Source organism: Rhinolophus sinicus, chromosome 7 (assembly GCF_057876585.1).
Source record: "Rhinolophus sinicus isolate RSI-liver-muscle chromosome 7, RSI-T2T, whole genome shotgun sequence".
Lineage (NCBI taxonomy): Eukaryota > Metazoa > Chordata > Mammalia > Chiroptera > Rhinolophidae > Rhinolophus > Rhinolophus sinicus.
Window position 1 is genome coordinate 4,809,989 of NC_142507.1, and position 21,017 is coordinate 4,831,005.

The following is a 21,017-nucleotide window of genomic DNA, read 5'->3' on the forward strand; positions in this document are numbered from 1 at the left end:
GTTGGTACTGTTTGGAAGTACATTACTGTTTCAGAGCGTAAGTCTTGGTTTGAATCTTGGTTCTTCTATCATTTACTAGCTGTGTTTCCTTGGAAAATTACTTAATGTCTGTGTATCTTCCTTTTTTATGAAACGATGATAGGATTATTATGAGATTAAATGAATTCGTTATTTAAACACATCACAAATGCCTGATACTTAAGCACTCGGTGTACGAGTATGTATTTTAGTTGCTGCTGCTGAAAATTGCTGTTGTCACTTAAGTACAACTTTGAATATTTTTCCTTCTCATTACATATGTGTAGTGTACATTTAACTCATTGAAAAAATGCTTGGTATTCTATGATGAGGATATAGTGTAATTTATTTAACCAGGAATTAATGAGCTTCTGGATTCTTTCTGTTTGTCTTTTTTCCCCCCTTTAATACAGACTGTGCTACACTGAGCATTTGCATTTTGTTGCACATTTATGGAATATATACTGGGACAAAGTGTGCACACAATTTGTGTTTTGGTAGATGCGGCCTGTTTGTACTCCATTCCCGTTTACAGTGCATGACAGTGCCTGTTTCCTTGCCCCCTTACCCATGTGGGGTATTACTGTAAGTGGGTTTTCTTGATATTGGGCAGTGAAAACAAAATACAGAAATTGGAGGCTGAGGTTGTTATCCCTCACCCCTGATACCAATTTGTGATTTTTATCAAAATAACTGCATGTTCATTTCACATTTTTGACCTAATAATAAGTAAATGCTATCAGTTTGAACTCATAAAATACACTATGCCAACAAAGTAATACATTTATGTTACATGTATGTTGGGGTTCTATGTAAAATTTCATTTGAAACATGGTTTCTTATTAAAAATTTTTTTGGAACATAAACAGTTTGCTGTTCCCTAAATAAATCCCTATTTCGTTACTTTTGTTCTTTGGCCTGGACTTAGCGTCCCTGCCTGCAAGTTCAGTTGTAAAAGCTACCTCTTCTATTAGGCCGTTGTTGTGTCACCAACCAGATGAAACGCCTTTGGATGTCGGGGGCCGCCTTGTTTTGTACTACGTTTATGGTACACACTCTCTTTATAGTAAAGTGAATTTGTTTTATTGTGAGTTTGCTTCCTTCTGTTTTTTGGATTGTAGTTCCTGGAGGTCAGGGGTCATGTTTTCATTTACTCCTTTCCTTCCTTGCATCAAGCCTTACACACAGGTAGGGCTTGAGTCCATATTAATATTAGTTGATTTGAATTGGAATTAAATTCATACAGTTCTATGATTAAATAATGATACATGAGAAATAACATCTCAGGTGGCCTATTACTGGATTTAAAAATGTGTGTAATGATGCAAGTTGAAATTGTACCCATTAAGTTAATTCTGATCCTGAAAGTGCGGACTTGTGTGTCTATACATGCACCTCAGAGGGAAGCGATATTCAGTAAGAGCCAAGCGAGTTTTCCTTAAAAGGAGCTTTCCCCTGCTGGTGGGAATCTAATCAAGGGCCATTCACCGTGAATTCCTTACCCTACAATTTCAATGAGGTTACTCCTTACAGCGATCTTGTTTCAGTGACCTGACATGCCATTGTTCTGTATGCAGGTTTGTGGGTGCCCTCACTCCACTCACCTAGCCACCTCTTTTCCTTTGGTTCATTACTTTTAATACTGGTTTATGCAGCTGTCTCTTTAACCAGTGTGTGTTTGTTTGTGACGGTAGGGACCAAGTCCTTTTCATTTTTGTAACCAACATAACACATCATTTATGTATAGAGCACCTGGTAAAATATATTTTTTAAGTCAGATACCTTTTCTTCCCTTCCTTCTGCCTTTAACCCTCTTATGTCAGTAGAGATTTGTTGGCGCTGTTAAGCTGATTGTAAACTGTGTTGCGGCCGATCCCCCTTCTTATAGCCACCAGATGGCGACAGTTGAGCCAAGAATTGGTTTTCTGCTTTATGAATATTACTGTTTCCTAACGGTAGAGGGTGGCATATTTAGCACTTTGAAAAGATAAGGTTTTGTAAGAATTTAAGGCCATGCAGTATTGTTTTAAGATGGCGAATAACATTTTACTATGTTAGCTTATTTATGTAGAATACTAATGTTACACAGTTTATAGTTTCAGTTTAGAGATATATTAGATTTTATGCAAATATTTTTAAAATGTTATTTCTCTCTTGAATATAAATGAATATTCTTATTGCTATTTTTTTATTTTAAAATGCTGGAATATTCCAGGAGACAGTATTTAAATCAGATATTGTCTTTTCAGAATATTGGGAAAATCCGAAATACATCTTATTTAAAGTATTTGTTTCAATATATTGGAAAAAATTCTCATATTTTTAGTATAAGTTTTAAGTCTGCTAAATACATATAGTAGCAATATAATATAGTTTTATTTAACCACTTTTTTTTCCACTGGTTTTATATTGACAATTTAAAAAATTATTCCAATGTTTTATAAACTAATATGTAAAGGAATGTTGAAAAATATTTCTGGTTTTAACCATGGTGTCCCCTGGTTTTTACATTATTAGAATTCTAGGAGACTTAGCTCTGAGTTGGTAATAAAAATCTTCTGAAATGTTTAGTTTCACAGTGGAGCCTAACATTTTCAAAGCATGTTTAGAGGAAATGACCAGTTAATATACAAACAATGAAAGAGTGTGTTGAAGTAGATATAAATCTCTAGGGAAAGTAGGTTTTTATCAACACCAATAATATGCTTATATAATACCATGCATTTCCTGAAAGAAAGTGACCATATTCTGTGTGTATTTGTTCCATGGGCAGTCATGTGATTTGATCACGTGCAGCCAGACTTTTCGGTTTCTCGGCAGCATTAGCTTTCACCATCTGTATATCGCTCTTAACTCGGTTTTGTTCCCTTCTCTTAATGTGTTTGGGTTTGGGTTTACTTTGTTTTCTCTTTTAAAGGTTATATTAAATTTTTCTCCTTTCATTACACTGAATTTTGTAACACGAGTGTGACCCTTAGGTTTGTTTTTATCTATTGGCATTAAATAGCAGGGAATGAGGAAACTTGCATTTGAGTAGAGCTTGGTTTTAGGGATTTGGGAATAAAATTCAACAGTGTTGATTCAGTTTGGATTTTGCCTCTTTAAAGCTTTGGGCGGCCTGCTCTTGGCAACTGGCAGACAATGAGTGGCAGATGCCCAGTCTGGAGTAGGTGACTCAAAGTCCCTGGCCTAGTGGAGACTTCCACAAAGGAAACAGGTGCACGCCGGGGCAGAGAGTACGTATCCTCGAGAAGTGAAAAGTTCCGTTCCTGTAAAAACCTGTCCACAAATGTCCTCAGCAGCTAGACTTGTAATAGCCCAAACTGGAAACAGCCTAGCGGCTCAGTGGTTAAACTGCTCCATCTCTCCCCTGAAATCCTGCTTAGCGATAAACAGAGACAAGCGAGTTTTGCTCGCATCAACTGGAATGCTTCTCTGTCAAGGGAATTATCCCGAGTGCAAGAGGCAGGTCCCAAATGTGTCGTTCTTGAAATGACAGTACTACAGAGATGGGGAACAGATCAGGGGTCGCTGAGAGTTAGGGATGGGGGTGGGCCGAAGGGAGACAGAGAGTTATAAAAGGACAGCACGAGGGGTCCCTGTGGTTGTGGAACTGTCCTGTAATGACTGGGGTGGTGAATACATGAACCTTCACAGGACAAAATTGTACTGAGCTAAACGCCTACACAAAGATCACGGACACAACTGGGGAAATCTGAGTGTCAGTTTCCGGGGTGTAATACTATACTGTGGTCTTACAAGGTGGTACCATTGGGGGAACTGGGTAAAGGACAGGGCTTCTCTCCATGTATCATATCTTAAAATTGCATGTGTATTTACAGTGGTCTCAAAATAACCAAGTTTACAATCGTGTCACTAGTCTGTTAGGCCCAGCACTGGTAAGACTGTGAATTCCATGGACGTGAGCCCATTATCCCACCTCATTTCCTGTGAAATGATTCCTTTGGTTAGAAGCACGCTGCGTGGAATACCATGACGATGAAAATGGGATTCTGTATGTTTCTGGATGGTGGTTTTGGTAGACGCTCTGTGGGCCGGGAAGGGACATCCATATTCAGAGTGTCTATTCCAGTGATAACACAGCCATTTAGAATGGTCCTGTGTCATCAACTGAGTACACAGCTGATGCTCCCAGGGGACGATGCCGATTGGAGGCTTAGTATTGGTCTCTGCTGTGGGCAGTTGGTCATTTCACGGTGTTTGTAGTGAGATCAACGTGGGTGAGGAGAAGTCATTGTTCCTGAATCCATACATCACGTCCGTCCCACAAAAACGCAGGCTCCTGCTGCCTTGGTGACTTTGTAGTTGGCCAGTGGTCTGGGACATGCTGAGAAGCCCCTCCTACTCCTGCGACAGAGGCACCTCCCCGTTGCCATGGCCACTTGGTTCCTGAACCCATTTACGAGGGGCAGGAGGGGCTGGGGAAAGAGCTGACCGGCGTCCACAGGGCTGGTTATCTTATCCCCTGGTCGTTAAGAGCCTTCTCCCCGGAACAAATCATTCACATGTGACTCGTTTATTTTCTCACTCTGTCCATTCAGAGGGGCCTGTCTGCGTATCTTTCTCAGACCTTCTCATCATCTATGTTCCAATCATGTTCCTTCGAAATCCCTGAGTGCCCAGCACAATCATTCATCATTGCCCACAAATCAGTATAAACCCGTACCTTAGGCTGCATCTCTGTCCAGGTGGAGCCATCACTGGGCACCGCTCAGAGCTCCGCCCACTGGAAGGCTGGCCTCCAGGGCCACTGCGGCTCTGCCCTGGGGTCACCTGGACATGTCTGTCAGCATCCCCGTTCTGCGTCAGGGTCTGGCACACGTGTGCCGGGTAGTGAGGGCCAAGTAGTAGAATAGCTTGCCCACCAGCCCAGACCTGGTGCTCAGCCTTGTCCTGTTCTGGGCCCCCCTCAGCACTGGCAGCTTTTTGGATTACATGGTAAAAAAAGTTAGAGAAGCATGTCCAATAGGGTATTTTGCCTCCACAATTCAGAGGCCCACTGGGCATTGAGCTGCTTTCTCGGTGGTAAGAAAGGGTATCTTGCCGGAGCCCAGACCACTGGCCCCAGGAACTTGCCCAGGGCCCCGCATTTTTGTGGGAGTTACCTCCCACCCTCTGGCATACGTGTCTTACCATGTCTGCAGGAGGTGGAACTTCCTGTTTCCAAGTGCAGTCAGCATGTGTGACGGACCAGAATTAATGGAACCCTCAGCTATATGTGTCGCCTACTTCCATGTCGAGAGAAAGAAAGCATTTGTTAGCTTGGTTATCGCATACCCGGTGCTGGGGGATATTTGACTTGCTCTGGCCGTGAAATCACATCTGGAACAACAGCTGCAATTGGAGTTACCACTTGATTAAGTTCACGATCATCAACTGTCATTCTCTAAGAACATCTGTTTTCCGCAAGGCCACAGAGGCGAGTTGAACAGGGCTGTGGGGGTCACCACCCGCGCCCTTCGTGTCCTTGAAAGTGGCACTAATTGCTGCAGTGCCTCCAGGAATGCAGTGTATCTGGCGTGTTTGGTAGGTAGGGCAAGTTCTAGTATCTTCCGCGTGGCTTTCTCTACCTTGAGCCCTCACTCCATAGACCAGGGAAAAGTATGGAAGAAAAGACGCCCTGCTAGAGACCTTCTCGTTCTTTCAGTTTTTTTCTCCATGTTGGGCTCCCAGCTTTTCTCTCTTCTCGTCACACCTGCAGGTTCTCTGACCTCAGCATTCTGGCGATGACTTCACCAGCACGTTAACAGCAGGTTTTCAGGATCGCATTCTGTTAGGTTGGTGCAAAAGTAACTGCAGTTTAAAAGGTTAAAAATAAATGCAAAGCCTGCAATACTTTTGCTCCAACCTAAAAAGACCTTCATTGTGAGTTTTCTTCACTTGCAGATCTAATAATGTCTGTATCATCATCTCTTGTTACAGTCTTACCTTCAGGTTCTCAAACTCCGGAGCCCTTCCCGGATGGCCGTTTACCCTGGTCATGTTCTCCAGGCCCCTCACCAGGTCTTTATCTGCCACTATTTTTCTGGGCCCTCCTCCCGTCCTTCTCAGTCTGGGACCGCCTGCAGCCATTCTGACCTTCTGGAATTGTACTCCCTTCATCTGTTGCCTGGCCTGCCACCCTGTGTCTCCTTCAGTGAACACACCTTGCTCTGATAGCTGTTCTGCTGTGTGCTGCTGTCTGCGCTTAGTCCAGGGTTTTTTAACCTCGCTGCGAGTGACATTTTGAACTGGAGAATTTTTTGCTATGGGGGCCATTCTGTACATTGTAGGATGTTTAGCAGCACCCCTGGCCTCTATGCGTTAGAGTCCAGTAGCACCCCCAGTCATGACAGACGTGTATCCACACATTCAGACGTCAAATGTTGGGGCTGGTGGGGGGAGGCAAAAATGTCCCACTTGAAAACTACTGGTTTGTCAATAAAACTTGGTGTGAGTGGGCCTATAAGAAATTGATTAATGTTTTTCAAACCTACCTTTTTTATAGGTACTGTTTGATGGCTGTGCATTTATTTAATCCTCACAGCAACCCTGTAAATTTGTGTAACTATTCACCCATTTTACAGATGAGTAAACAGCAGCACAGTGAGTTGGTGTAGCACGTGCTGCCCCCGCCTCAGAGCTGGTAAGTGGCAGAGCCCGGATGGGCACCACCTGTCTGTCACACGGCAGAGCCTGCCTGGGGAGCCCTCCTGCTCCCGTCCTGACTGATTGTTCACACCTTGCCAAACAGCTGTCATTTTGATTCTTTGCTTTACTGCTTGGATGTGTTACCTATGGCTCCATGACCAGTCATCCCAAACTTCATTCTTCTCTAGATAATTTATTCAATTATTTTTTTAGAGAAGAGAAAAAAATACTGTATTAATTTTGCCAGGGTAGTTAATGCCTCATACTCGGTGTCTGCATTTGGCCTCACTGCCAGGTATTTTGTGCTTGACAGAAAACGGACTGCCCTGCCTGTAATCTTCTCATTGTTCCTGTCCTGCTCGACCTCTCTTCTCATTCCAGCTTCTGGGATTCCTGGCAGGACAGTCCCACACCTTCACAGGACTCTTCACAATAGATCGACTTATTTTCACAGCTTCGTCCTTTCACGTGTATTTTTAGCTGCAGCTTCCTTCCATCTGCTTCGCTAATTACCGCTCTTCTGCGTGCTCTCTGTCCCCTAGCACCTTGTTGAAATCTCCTGTAGGCTTTTGTCTCCGTTCCGTCCTCTTCAGTAATGAGGATTTGTCATTTTTTCGTTCATTCTTTTACCATCATTTAATGGGATTTCAGGAGGGAGAGAGAGAAATGTAAGCGTTCACTCTGCCACCTTGAACCACGAGACCATTTATTTTAATGAAAAAACATTGTTATGAGCATGACATGTATTGATTAGGGTTGGGGAAACAAAAGTTGTTGCAGCACAGTTAATGGAAGGGAGTCATTTTAAAATTACTTGTCAGAGAAGATGCATATTGAAATTTTTTTCTTCTTGCTAATTAATACGAAGTAAAACACATACACTGTTTCATTGTTTTTATTGTTATTGTTTACATTAGGAGAGGAAGCTGGGTAGGATTTGTCTTCCATTTTTAATGTTTATTATTTTATAAAATCCTTTTTATATTTTAGAATGTTTAAGAATTCTTAGTACTAAAGTCTATAGGTATCCAATCCTTTTATTTACAAATGAGAATACAGATCCAGAGAGAGGTTAAATGACTTATTCAAGATTTTTTCGCTATTTATGGCTGAGTTGGCCACAGGAAACCTAAGTTTCCTAAGTATTTCTGTTATTCTGCTGTATGGTTGCCTTCCTTTGAAGTTTTCAAATAATGTTTCTATTTTTCTTCTTCTGAGGCACCTTGTATTCAAGAATCACTGCTGAGGACATCGTGTCGCTTTGACTATTAGGCACGGTGCTCACATGTTCAGTGAGGTAGCTGGGCCAGTTGGTAGCCCATGTTTCTTTTAGCAATGATCACCTCTGCTTCCAAGCCGTAGAGTAAAGGCCCTCATGTGCGTGAGAGGGATATTAGATCTATGCCCGATGCTCGCTATGTATATTACATTTTAAAGGTAATATATATTCTTTGCGTTCCAGATTTTCTGTAATACGAAGAAAAATAGTTCTGTATAGAAATTATTAGCATTTGATAGTTTTGAGGAATTTATATCTGTATAATATTACTGTAGACATGTGTAAATTTGTATAAATGTATATACACACATGTACATACATGTATACTTAATATACGTATGTATATAAATATGCACACTGCTGTTTTTAAGTACACCTACCGGCGGGCCAGTGTTCCCTGCAATGTATGGGTTTCACAACCCAGTACGTATTATACCGAATGAATTCACTCTTTGACTTCTGTGGCACTGCTACCCTTTGCCTTTACTCTCTGCAGCCAGGTGGGAGCAAGACCCTGCTGTGTCCCCTCTGTGCTGCTGCGGCCACTGCTTCGGTGGCGATGACGGCCCTTCATCACCACGTACTGTCGTACTGGCCGTAGCCCACATAGCTCTTCATGGTTGTAGGGAGATTATGTTGTTTTAGGGACAGGCCCTCGTGGTGGCTGCATTCTCTTCAATAAATGTGTAACGAGTGCATTTACTCCGGGATCTTCCTGTTTTCCAAGGCTGTTTTAATTAGACCTTGGCTTCAATGGAAAGTCTTCCAAAGAAAAGAAGGGGCAGTGAGAGGAAGAGGAGAGAGGGACCGTCAGCCACAGGAGTGGGACAAGGGAAAGCGAGTCATTGGGGAAATTGGGAAGGAGCCACCGTGGTTGCGAGCGAGTGAGCAGGACGAGACCCCAAGCTGCTGCTCTGCCTGCTCTTCCCTGAGCAGTGCTCTTCTCAGCTGTGCTGGTGGCAGCTGCTGAGGGTGACGAAACGGCTCCCAGCAGAGGACCTCAGTAGCTGCCCTTGTCACTGATGACTCACTTCGCCTCACCTGTAGAGGACAGCTCGTAGCTCCGTCTGTGTCGAGCCTATCGGATGTGTGTGTTTCATCCTTGGCTGTCTGCGAGAAAGAACTGTTTTTTTCAAGACACGTGTTTAAGGACCTTTAATATTATCCTGTGTGGAATTATACAACGCATATTATGGCTCATAGTCCTGGCTACCTTTCAGCTCTATTTGGCATCTAGGTCTACGGCTTGTCTTTGGCTTAGAGTGACCCTTATGTGCTAGGGATGTCTTCCCAGTGTGTGTCAACCCTCTGGGACAAACTTGTCACCACCTCCTCCAGCAGCTAAGCGACCTGGCATCAGCCACATGCATTCTGACTTTCTTGAGGCAAAGGCCGTAAACTTTTGGACCATGGGCCAGCATGTGTGTTTTGCCAGATTTATAAAATGAAAAACTTCTTTTCAACATATAAACATTTAAATAGAGCAAATTTTGCATCGGTACATGGATTTCTGGCTTTTCTTGGAAAATCGAAAGTTATGGCAACACTGGACTTGAATTGCAGCAGCAGCTGGACCTACAAGTGGTAACTGTACCTTACGCTGGCACGTCCTCTTCTCACCGAGCCCCCACCCAGCCTGGCACTCGTGTTTGTAATTCTTGGAGTCCTACATGCAGTAGCATTCAGTCAGAACTATGGTTTTATAGTTTTTAAGTACGCACACCATCAAGCTGTTAATAATTCTCGCTTGAATAACAAGTGTAAAACTCATTCCAAATACAGGATGTATGTAGTTGGATCAAATGCATATTCTTGTGTCATTCGCTCTCACAAATAGGTCTGAGGATTGCCTTTAGTGTGAGCCAAGGTGCTCACACATCACACCGCACACAAAGAGGGGTTGAAGGCACAAATCTTACGCATGGATATTTGAAAAAGAATGTTTGGAAATACGCTGTCAGTTAAAAAAAGTAAGCAGCCTGCGTTATTTATTCAGTCATACCTCAAGTTAAATTCAATGTTAAAAGGACTCCTAGAACGTGAGCAGCACAAAACAAAGAAGCTATTTTTTCCTCTGAAATTTTACTTTAGGAAAAAGAAGTCAATTATAACAAAGTCAAGCCGTTTAAAAATATTGCGCAATGAGAACTTGAGTTCCGCCTACTAATCAAAGGGACCCTTCATCATTTTTACCTTAATGCGTTGTTTAAATTTGTATTACAAGAATAATCTCAGTAAACCGGAATTCGAAGGCATTTTTTTTGCAGATGGTCAGTACTAGGAATAAGGCCCACCGCCCTCTTGGATGTCCTCTCGGCTACTCAGACCTTCCCCATGTGGGGACATGCCAGATTCCACTCTGGGCCACCACACCATGCCATCCCCCGCCACGTGCAGAAGCCTCCGTTCCTCTGGCCCCTCTTCATGAAGGAAAGGGAGTCTGCCTGGCTTTTTAAAGCAAAATTCCACGTAAATATAGCGTATTATTGCTACAAAATGTAAATATACAGCAGATGACTTTTAAAATGTTTTCCTGTAAGATCTTACTGTACTATCATACCTTTATACTGAATTATATGCATCTAAGTATCTCTTTTCATGTTTAGGGCTCTCCAAAAAGTGAGCAATCCTTCGCGTCTATGCTGAGACATTCTCCTCTCACACAGATGGGCCCTGCCAAGGATAAACTAGTCATTGGACGAATCTTTCACATTGTGGAGAACGATCTTTATATAGATTTTGGCGGCAAGTTTCACTGTGTATGTAACAGACCAGAAGTGGATGGAGAGTAAGTAGAATCATTTCCAAACGCTTTAAGCATGTTCCTTAAAGTTGGGATACCTCAAAAATATTGGACTTTGTTGATTGTTTGAAAAAACAGAAATTATGCGTATTTCCTTTCCTAATGCTAGTTAGTCAGGTTGGGCCAGAGTCACATCATTGCAAAGCAGTGAGAATAGTTTCGGGGAAGATTTGAATGTTCATCTCCCCCCCCCCCCCCCAAATGATAAACAAGAGTCAGGGCTCACGCTCTCCTCCTCTGGCTCTGTAGGCTGGGAATCTTATTTCTAACCGCACGCTGAAGGGAGCAGTTCGCTTCCGCCAGGATTTAACCAGGAGAGTGTGGTTAACTTCTTTCCCTGCCTACCTGTATGTACACATGCCCCGATGGCTGTGAAGGCAACGACTACACCTCTTAGCTACACACATTGTTTTGGGGGAGAAATTTTCTAACTTAGTAATTCCTTGTTGTCCAGTTTTTAATTTGTCATGAAAAGAAGGTTTATACTCTTCTCAGAATATCTAGTAAATGTCTTGGTTTCTACACGTAGAAATGCTTATGTTCTCCCCAAAACCATTCTCTAGGTCTCTCTTAGCTACCTGTCACTTTGGCTTTGACAGTATTGTAGAAAAGGACCAGGTCAGCATAATTACTGTACCAGTTACTTTGCTTCCTGCCTGTATCCAAAACCAAATTTGTGGATGGGAAATACTTTAATCAAATCTTACCTGTTGGCTTTATCATTAGTGGAAGGATGATAACAGCAAATGGGAACGTAAGGGACCCGGATGCGTCTCTGGTTGTCCCCTTTTCCCACCTGCAAGTTTAGATCATACCATCACATAGGATAGCTGTTGGGCTGAACACACATTTGCTGTCTGCCTTCATGGCGTCAGGCCTCTGGCAGGGTGGATTCTGGGAGGCGAAGTCTCAGTAACGGCCAATCTTCCTGCTTTGCTACATTTATTTAATTAAGTGACTGTCAGTAAGATGTAGGTATTTACATAATTCGTTTATCCTTTATCAGCCTAATCTCCTTTTTAAAAATTCCTTTTGAGAACTGTTTTTTCTCTTCATTTAGACTTATGTGTGATTTAATTGATTCTACGTTAGAACAATTTAAAGATTAAATGCAATGAAAAATAACTGAAATTTAAAAAATACCCAGTTTAGCACATGTTTTAATTTTTTCACCACTGCTTTTAATAAGCTTGGTGGCATTTCAAACTTAGAGTAACCGATAAGAATCAGAAATCATTTTGGTTAACTGAATATCCCAATTCGCTAAGTAGCACCCTTTTAGTAAGTTCTATAACTCTTCTTGTTTAATATTAGTTTTTGATTACAGTTTAAAGAAACAGTTTTCAGCCTTTGTCTCAAGAAGCTCTTGAGTTGTGCAGAAAGGCTTCAATGATCGCTCGGCGGAGCGGGGGTAGAGGGGAAGTTAGGTCCTATTCTCAGAACAGCTCTACAGTCATTATTTTACATATTACAGTTCTGGGAACATTTTGTTTAAAGTGTGTGCGGGGAGTGATGGTGAGTATTTTTACTGCAAACAAATGAAAAGTTTGAAAAACTTTTGGAAGAAAAATTAGTTCTAGAAAGAGACTACATTAATAGTAACATTCAGAATATAACCATGTATTTAAACATGATCGATATATGGTGACCTACTTAGAGTGAAGTGCAAAATAGAAATACTATAAGTGAATTTGGAAAATTCACTTTGGAGGTTTGGAAGGGACCTAATGCTTACAGTATCAACCTCAAAAGTTTTAACCTTTATAAATTTTTTGTTTTCATCTCAGCTATGACTTGAAATCAGAAATCAGACTGAAACAAAATAAATTGCCAAAACTTCTTTGGCAATTATCTTTGAATTAACTGACTTGCTAAATTAATCAACACTCTGTTCTCTTCTCTAAAATCCACTGACTGATACCAGCACTACATGGAAAATTAGAAATTAGTAGTCCTCTACTAGACTGGGCACTTTTGCTTCTTGCAGTTGAGGTATAGTTTAGGAAAAAACTGTTGTGTTTGTTCCAAAACCTATTTATATTCTTGTTAAGTAATCTATTTGATTATGGCATAAATTAATAAAACATGAGTACAGAAAGGGTTTTTGTTCTTATGAAAGATATTTTTTTGGAAAGACTCCATAAAGGAGAGATGATCTTTTTTAAAACAAAATTGCTATTGAATTAGTTTGAGCAAGTAAATCATAAAGACTGGGGGGAAAGCATAACAATCTGGAAGGAATTGCTTTCCAAATATCCTTCTGTTCCTGTTTGATTTGAAAGCGACTGACCCTGGCGATCACAGACCTGCAGCAGGGGTGTTGTTTACGTAAGGAAAGCAGTACACAGCTCCAGGGAGTGGACCTCTGCTCAGCGAGAAGGTCCAGCCCTGTGTCAGAGGATTTGGTTAGTGCTAATTAAGTTCATGTCTTCACAGTGTATGTGTATACTTTACTTATGAGTCCTCACTTTGACCTGCTTTTTCATGAACCAACCTGAGTCAGAAGGCTTCTACTGTGACTTAAAAATATAAATCACTCGGCCCATCATCGTGTGAACCTGCCTGCCCTTCTCTTTAGACATTTTTTCTTTTCTTATTGATACAACACACAATTTCCCAAAATTTGCCCTAGTGTGGATCAAGACCCCTTTCCATAGCCCCATCTGATAATCCTAACAGCTAGTTTTTGAAAACCTACATTGGCATTTTATGTGTATTGTCCAATTTATTCCTTATAAGAGGCTTAGGAAGCAGAGCATATTATCCCCATTTTCCAATAATAGGTCGCCTGTTACCACATCCTTGGTGAAGGTGTCCATGTTTATAGTGCACTGTGGTCCTTGGGGAGGTGTCCATAGTGATTGGACAGTGTCACCACCAGTGAGCTAACGACCAGCGGGCCCAGGCTTTGTTTCGGAATGGATGTGTGTCATAATTATAGTGATACCTCTTGTCACAGGAACGGGTTAATGTCTAACAATGATTAGTAGCGTGGAGCCAGCAGCTATGCTGTTATTTGGGAATGATATATTTCAAAAAAAGTTTATTCTACAAATAGTAGAAAGATGACTCCTTACATGTAATACTTAATTTTTAATTCTTTGATTTTTTTAAATAAGGTATGTCTTCTACTTTTTTTTTAAAATCTTGTTAAACCTAAAATAGTTTAACGTGGTTATTTTTTTTTTGTCTGTTTTTGATGACCAAGATCATAATTGTAAACGTTAATTTCTGTACTGTATCAGTTCAGGCATACAGAATTACTCCTCTTTAACCACGTAGCCCCCCAGTTATATATAGTTTTCGTATTTCATCTTTCTTTAGGTGTCATCTTTCTTTTTCTGCTGTTGTGCCTGTGCCTGCATTTTTAGCTTGCTTAGACCTCATTATTTCTTCTTCTGATATTCTGATGCCTGGGAAATTGGTCACTACATTTATTGTACTTAAGAAAGAGAATCACTAGTGTTTGAGTAAGGACCTGGCAGCCTCTTCTGTAAGGAAGTGTATGTACTTCAGTACATGGACTTCACCATGTATTTCGACAGCTTCGAAACTCCTCTGCTTAATTCTCATCGTGTTCTGAGGAGACTCGATGTCACCAGATGACCAACGTCCTGATAAGTGAAGTGTCGCCGTGTGAGAGTCTCGCTCGTGTTCCCTGCCTGCTTGCTGATGCCCTCGGCAGGGCTGCTCACATATCAGAGCCGTGTCTGCAGAGCCCGTCGAGGTGCTGAGTGACCTGGACATGAGCAGTTGCTGTGCTTGAGACCTTCACACCTCCTGTCAGAACAGTCGTGGAAAGAACACAGGATTAGTGGCTCTCAAGTACTATTTGAGATGGTGCCAATTCTTACAGTGAAATTGTACATAAATCAGTAAATTTCTTAAGAACATTGATCAGCCCGTAATGTTGCTTCATGGCATTGATTAGTTTGGTTGGCTTGGCATACACCTATGATACCTTTTACCAGTCTCAAGAATTAAGCTGCTGATTTTATGAATTTCATTTTTCGATAAACTGGGTCATGGTGCAATTTTTCACTGAGTCAGCAAATGTTTAAGGGGGAGCTGTTACGTTCCTCTTCTGTGTTTAATGCTAGCGATGTATAGATGAAAGACAATCCCTGCTCTCAGGGAGCTGATGGTTGAGTCAGGGGATAGAGAAGTAAACGTACGTAACTCCAAATGAGGTGTAGTCCCTGTGTTCTGTAGCCCTGGAGAAGAGGGACCGATGCATCTGTCAGCCGTGTCAGAAGCTTTCCCAGAGGAACTGACAGTGGAGCTGAGTTGTCAGAGATGGGCAGGAGATACAAAGTGCGGAAAATGGGGGGAGCCACACCTGGAAGTTTTAAGTGTGGGGCAGCCTGCTCTCCTGGGAACTCAAGTCGCTTTGGAGGAAGTAAGGCAGAGTGGCCAGGGGGCACGAGCCAGGTCTCCAGGGGATTTGCATGCTTTTGGGAAAAATGGGGGCTTTGTGCCAAAAGTGGTAAAGAGCCATTAAAGTATTGTAACAGGTAACATGGACGAGACCTGTGTTTCAATGAGATCATTTGGCAGTGGTGTGGAGCATATACTGGAGGAATGAAACTGGAGTTAGGGAGGCCAGTAAGGACGCTTCTGGAAAGAAATGATGAGCGTGTGAAATAAGTCTGAGCACCAGGAAGGGAGACTTTCATTAGCAACTTAGGACACAGAAGAGACAGGTCTTGGTGACTGAGTAATTGTGGGTTGTGAAGTAGAGGGAAAAGTTTCCAATGATGTTTGATTTCAGACGCAAATGACTATGTGAACAGGAAGTTGGGGTGTATGGCGCAGGTGGAGAAGGGGAATGTATTGATACTTTTGCCTGCTTCAGAAATGAAAATAAAAGTGCCCAGGTTTAGAAGAGTTTGGTTCTCTCCTTCCCACTCACGGTCATAATACTTAACTGATTAGTATCGGTTAAGGCCCATTCCTCCTTTTACTGAAACATAAAATCCTTGTGGTTAAGCAAACCATACTTACCCTTTTGGTTAAAGAACCAAATTCTCCAAGTCTTTTCATTTCATTAAGTTATATTCTAATTTTTCAAGAGTAGTATACATTTCTGTAATATCCTGAAGTCCAGTTTTATAAGTAAAGTCCATTTATTTATTCATGTGGTAATGAAGATGGTATGTTTTAAAGCATTATTCCCTCACTGGCATCTCTTTCACAGCACACATGATTGACAGCTCTGAAAAATCGAAGTTTCAAAACAAGCATGATTGGCAGTTCTAATGTAACTAGCACATGCACTGAATGTTATTTGGACTTTTGTTTGGCTTTAAGGTGGAATAAACAAGCTAATTTACCAGTCTTTGTTTCTATTTCAGGTTGTGTGATAATATATAGGGTCAAATAAAGAGTGGGATAGATATTAAGTGTTTCAAAAACTAAAGTTTTCAAGATGGATTGGTGGGGGGAAAGAGAAGAATAAGAATTTGAATTAAGTGGTCCTTTTTATTCCAGCAAATGTGGTCCGCAGTTAAAAAGTGCATGCTTCTCAATAGATGGGGATTGAAAATCATTCTATTAGATTTTCCTTAACAGATCTCTTATTATTTTTTAGGATGAAAGAGCATCTGTTGTATTTAACCTGTTAGTAAGAAACCTTGAGAATATGTATAAATTATAAAATATGATCTCAGAAATGTTCTGAGTTCGTGAAGCACGTGTGATTCAGACTTAGAATAACATTAGACTAAAAAGACAAACAAAAAAGCCTGCGCTCACAGACACAGAGAATAGACTGGTGGTTGCCAGAAGCAGGGGTGCAGGTGGGGAGGTCAAAAGGTACAAACTTCCAGTGATAAAATAAAAAGTCCTGGCGATGTCATGTACAGCGTGGTGACTGTAGTTAATAAGACTGTGTTTCATATTTGAGAATTGCTAAGAGAGTAGGTCTTAAACGTTCTCATCATGAGAAAAAAATGTCTTGTGTAACTGCATACAGCGACAGATGTTAACTAGAGTACTCTGGTGGTCATTTTGCAATTTGTACGAATACCAGATCATAACTTTGTACATATGAAACTAATGCAATGTTATCGGTCAATTATCCCTTAATAAAATTTTTGTTTAATGAATAGTATTAGAGGTCTCCCCAGGATATTTGGCATGGCAATGTTTTATTGGATTGGTTCGCTCTGTTGGATTCTTTTTTCATTGATTTGCTTTGTGTCGCATAGTCACGTATGTACAGTTGCTGTATTAGCCCAGACATTATGTAAATTTGTATGTCTAATAAGTTTGCTGTATGTGCCTTCCCAGGACTGTAAAGGTTAAAAGTGAATCTGGAAACTACTATGGTGGCTGCTTGTTAAGGAATGCAAACAATTAAGTGTTCCCACAAAAGCTTTGAAGTTAATATCTTAATAGGGCAAAGAGGAGAAAAAGTCAAGGCTGCATTCCTACAATCGGTTCAGGCTGTCGTTCTATTGACTTAAGAGTAGGTTTAAAAAAAAAATAAAAGCTATCTTAATAGAAAGCGTGAGTTCTATTTTAGTTTGTTAGAATTTTGTATTCATTTCGATTGCCACTTGATAACATCTAGAGACTTTCAGGGACCAAGAATGTCAGAGTGTATTTTGTAATTTGTGATTAATAAGAACAATAACAGCTACCATTTGGTGAGCACTCTCTGTGCTGGGCACTTGGCTAAGAGATTTGCATGTATTGTTTTCTTTAATCTGTTTATTACTCTAAGGTACAGACTGTTAAATTCCTTATTTTCAAAAACCACTAAGGAAAGAATGGCTTGCAGAGATTTTAGGAAACTTACCCAAGGACAGCAGCTAAGCGAGCAGACCCCAGACAGTGAAGTTCTAAGTCCGTATCGTTCACCACTGCTTTATGCCCGACAAGTACACTTCCAGGGTGCGTGTGTGTGTGTGTGTGTGTGTGTGTGTGCGCGATCATTTTCTCAGCAAATATTTATCGAGTCTCTTAATTGCAGTGTGCTGAATGCAGTCTGGAAGGACTGCATTCCATCTCTAGGAGGAAAGATACACAGAGTACAGGAACACAGAGGAATCGACGAAGGAATGCCTGAAGGAACTATGTGGTCAGGCGTGGAGGTGGGCAAAGGACAAGCCCGAGAAATGCAAGTGGAAACGGTTTTATAAACCAACAGAAAAAGGGGGCCTCCTCAAAGAGATGGAACTTGAGCTAGATTCTGAAGGATGGGGAAGGGGTGTTGGGAGATGGATAGTGACAGGGATAATGGCAGGACGGCGTGAGCACAGATTGAGCCTGAGCTCGGCAGGATTCCATTAGTTATCTACATCTGTGGAACATACCACTCCAAAAGCGAAGGGCTTAAAACAATAAACATTATCCCACACAAATGCCGTGGGTCGGGAATCCAGGAGTGTCTTAGCTGGACGGTTCTGGCTCAGGGTTTCTCAGCAGGTTCAGTGAAGATATCAGCCAGGGCGGCAGGCGTCTGAAGCCTTGCCTGGGCTGGAGGGTTTGTTCCCAGGGCTCCCTGCATGCGGGCGGGTTAGTGCAGGAGGCCTCGGTGCCTGTCACGTGGGCCTGTCTGCATGGGGCTGCTTGAGGGTCCTCATGGCACAGCAGGTAGCTTCCCCCAGACTGAACGGTTGTGATGTCTTTTGTGACCTAGTCACATATTGTCACTTCTGCCACATTCTGTTCATTAGAAGCAAGGCACTGTGCCCAAGGGGAGGGGAATCGCTCTCCACCTTTCAGAGGGCAGTGTGTACAAAATGTGTGTACACATTTTAAAACCACTACAGTGGTCAAGAGCCCATGGCCTTGGCTAAAGTTTGAGGGAGGAATGAAATGTTTGCTTTGCTATCCAGGCAAGAATCCTTACAGAAAACTCTGACTTTCAGCCAGGAAAGGTATGACTGTGGAGAGACAGAGGAGCGGTATTTGGGGATGGGTATTTTGGGACGAGGACACTAGTCGTGGTGTGTGGGATGGAGCGGGCAGCACGAGGCCGGTTCTGAGACTGTCGTAGGTGGGGGCTGATCAGGGGCTGGACGAGAGTGAGAAGAGATGGGAAAGGAAAGCGAGGGGAGACTGTTGGGATTTGGTGACTGGTGCTTGGGGTTTCCAGCCAAGGTGACAAGAGAAAATAGAGATTCAGGCAGTAGGGTGGTGGGAATAGTTACTGTTCATCGGGCAGGACGAGAGTTCCGTTTCAGGCACGTTGTGGTTATTCTGTGGCTATTTGGCTGTGTGGGGCTGGATTTATGAGAAATCAGGCTGTAGAGTAACAACACTAGACCTGGAATTAGCAACTTCACTGAGCTCTAAGTTTCTATATCTTAGCAAAAAACCAAACCAAACCAAAATGCCAAAACCAAAGGCAACAACATCAGTGCAGATTTGTGTTTGTGCCACAGTAAGTGCGAGTAACTGATTTGAGGAGATGTTGCAGGGTTAGAGCTGAGCAGCTTTGTTTCTACAAGTGAAATGCAAATGTACAAAGAGCAGATGAGACCCTTTGGCAGAAGCAGTGTCACCTTGCCAGGTGGATTCAGTGCCTGTTCTTACTATCCAGCTTCAACCAGAGTTCTCAACATTCATTCACTTCTAGTAGATTTCTTATTACTTTATCTTTTTTTTTTTACAACTAGGCCTCTTGTTCCTTTCTTCCATCTCCTTAGCAGATAATCTTATGTCCTTAATTGAAATCAAGTTCATCCGTTAGTTTAATCCATATGAAATTGCTGGGGTTTTTAAAGTAAAAAATAGTTGAATATCTGACATTTCATATGATTTAATCTAATACTCTCCGGATTTCCTGTTCTCTCCCTTAAATTTTCTGTGTGTCATTTTTTTCTCAAGAGTTTGATAAAATTTCAAAACATTTTACCTTGTTTCTCCTTCAAACTACCGTTTCTCCTTCAAACTCCCTGTCCCCCAAATTGCCCTTGTTTCTGCATTTCCATGCCTTCCTCTGTCTAGTCCAGCCGGCTCTGCCCTGGCCATTATGGGAAGCACCTCTTAAATTCGTCAGTGACCTTCTGGTCCCCTTCCCAAAGCTTGAGCCTTGCTCAAGCTTTCTATGGTCGTCGGCACTGTTCGTTGGCCCTTCTTCCCTTTTCTGAAGTTATCATACACCGTCACGTTCTGTTCTCCTACTTCCCTGTTCCTTTTTCACCTTCCTCTAACAGGGCTTTACAGTGTTTTAGAGGGCAAGGGGGTCGGGAGGGCTTGGCACCTGCAGGGCAGTGGAGCGGGGCAGGTCAGGCAGAACACGGGTGGAGAGCGAGATGCTTGCTTCTGGGGCGATATCCGTCAGTAAGAACAGGAGCCGTTCATTTACCCAAGAGCCAAAACCCCAGCTCAAAACGCAGTGCTTTGGGGTGCCTGCCTGTGGTTTAAAAACCACAGCACTAGAATAATTGAAAAATACTTGGTATGCCTATAAATGACACAGAAAGGTGTCTGTGTAGAGGTATCCCTTTTTTATTTGGTAAGTTAGGAATCATTCAGGCTCAATATAGTCTGATACTTGAAAATATGATACTTTGTTTTTAGCTTTAATTTTTAAGAAATGAATTTTTCATAAATATACTATAGTGAGGTTTCTTTTAAAGTTTTAATTCAGAACCTTAATTTGGACCTAAAATAGAATACTTTGTGTTCCTTTTTAAAATGCAAATTAGCTATTAAGTAGGTATAATGAAATCCTTAATTAGTACTGACTGAGCATATTATAATGTTCATGTGGATTTTATGCTATTGCCTATGTCATTTTTTTAATTTATTAAGCAAATGAGTCTTTCCTTGATGTATTTTCCTTGAAAGCATTTTCTTTTATGTACAGTACTGTTTTGAAAATGGGTTTATCAACTATTTGCTATGATATATGATGGAGACAGCTATGCTTCTTTCACTGTGGAGTATTCTTGTGAATATCCGTATTTTGACACTCAGGGTATTTGCTTGAGTTAACCATACCTCAAAAGTTCTGTTTCACTCACGTCCCTTTTTGTTTTGGCCTTTACGTTACATTCATTTCATATTTGCTAGAAAGATATATGCCAAATTATTTTTGAACATTAACAACTAAACGTAAACTCTTTAAATCTCAAAATCTATTCCAGAAACAAAATATCTTTTTCTAATTGCAATTGCAAATATTTTAGTATGCCTGGTTCCTGAATGTAATTAATGTATTTAGAAACTTGAATTCTGAATTTAGCTTGTTTTTCAAATACTGTGCCTTCAGCCTGAATTCTTTAAGTTTTTGTTTCGTTTATTTTACTG

The 21,017-nt window shown here is 41.5% G+C and overlaps 1 protein-coding gene and 1 long non-coding RNA gene across 3 annotated transcripts in view; one reads left to right on the forward strand and one right to left on the reverse strand.

Moving 5' to 3' along the window:
- The window catches only part of MRPS28 (mitochondrial ribosomal protein S28), a 97,998-nt gene that overhangs the window by 2,333 nt on the left and 74,648 nt on the right, over positions 1-21,017 (forward strand). For both annotated transcript variants that reach the window (XM_074319266.2, XM_019725571.3), the window contains exon 2: positions 10,555-10,736. In XM_074319266.2, coding sequence (XP_074175367.2) covers positions 10,555-10,736 — 182 coding nt within the window. The remainder of the gene's footprint in view (positions 1-10,554; positions 10,737-21,017) is intronic.
- Positions 12,175-18,075, reverse strand: LOC109444299 (uncharacterized). Its single transcript, XR_002136826.3, has 3 exons — positions 17,554-18,075; positions 15,756-15,966; positions 12,175-14,531 (listed from the first exon to the last, which is right to left on the reverse strand). It is a non-coding gene; the product is annotated as an uncharacterized LOC109444299 (long non-coding RNA).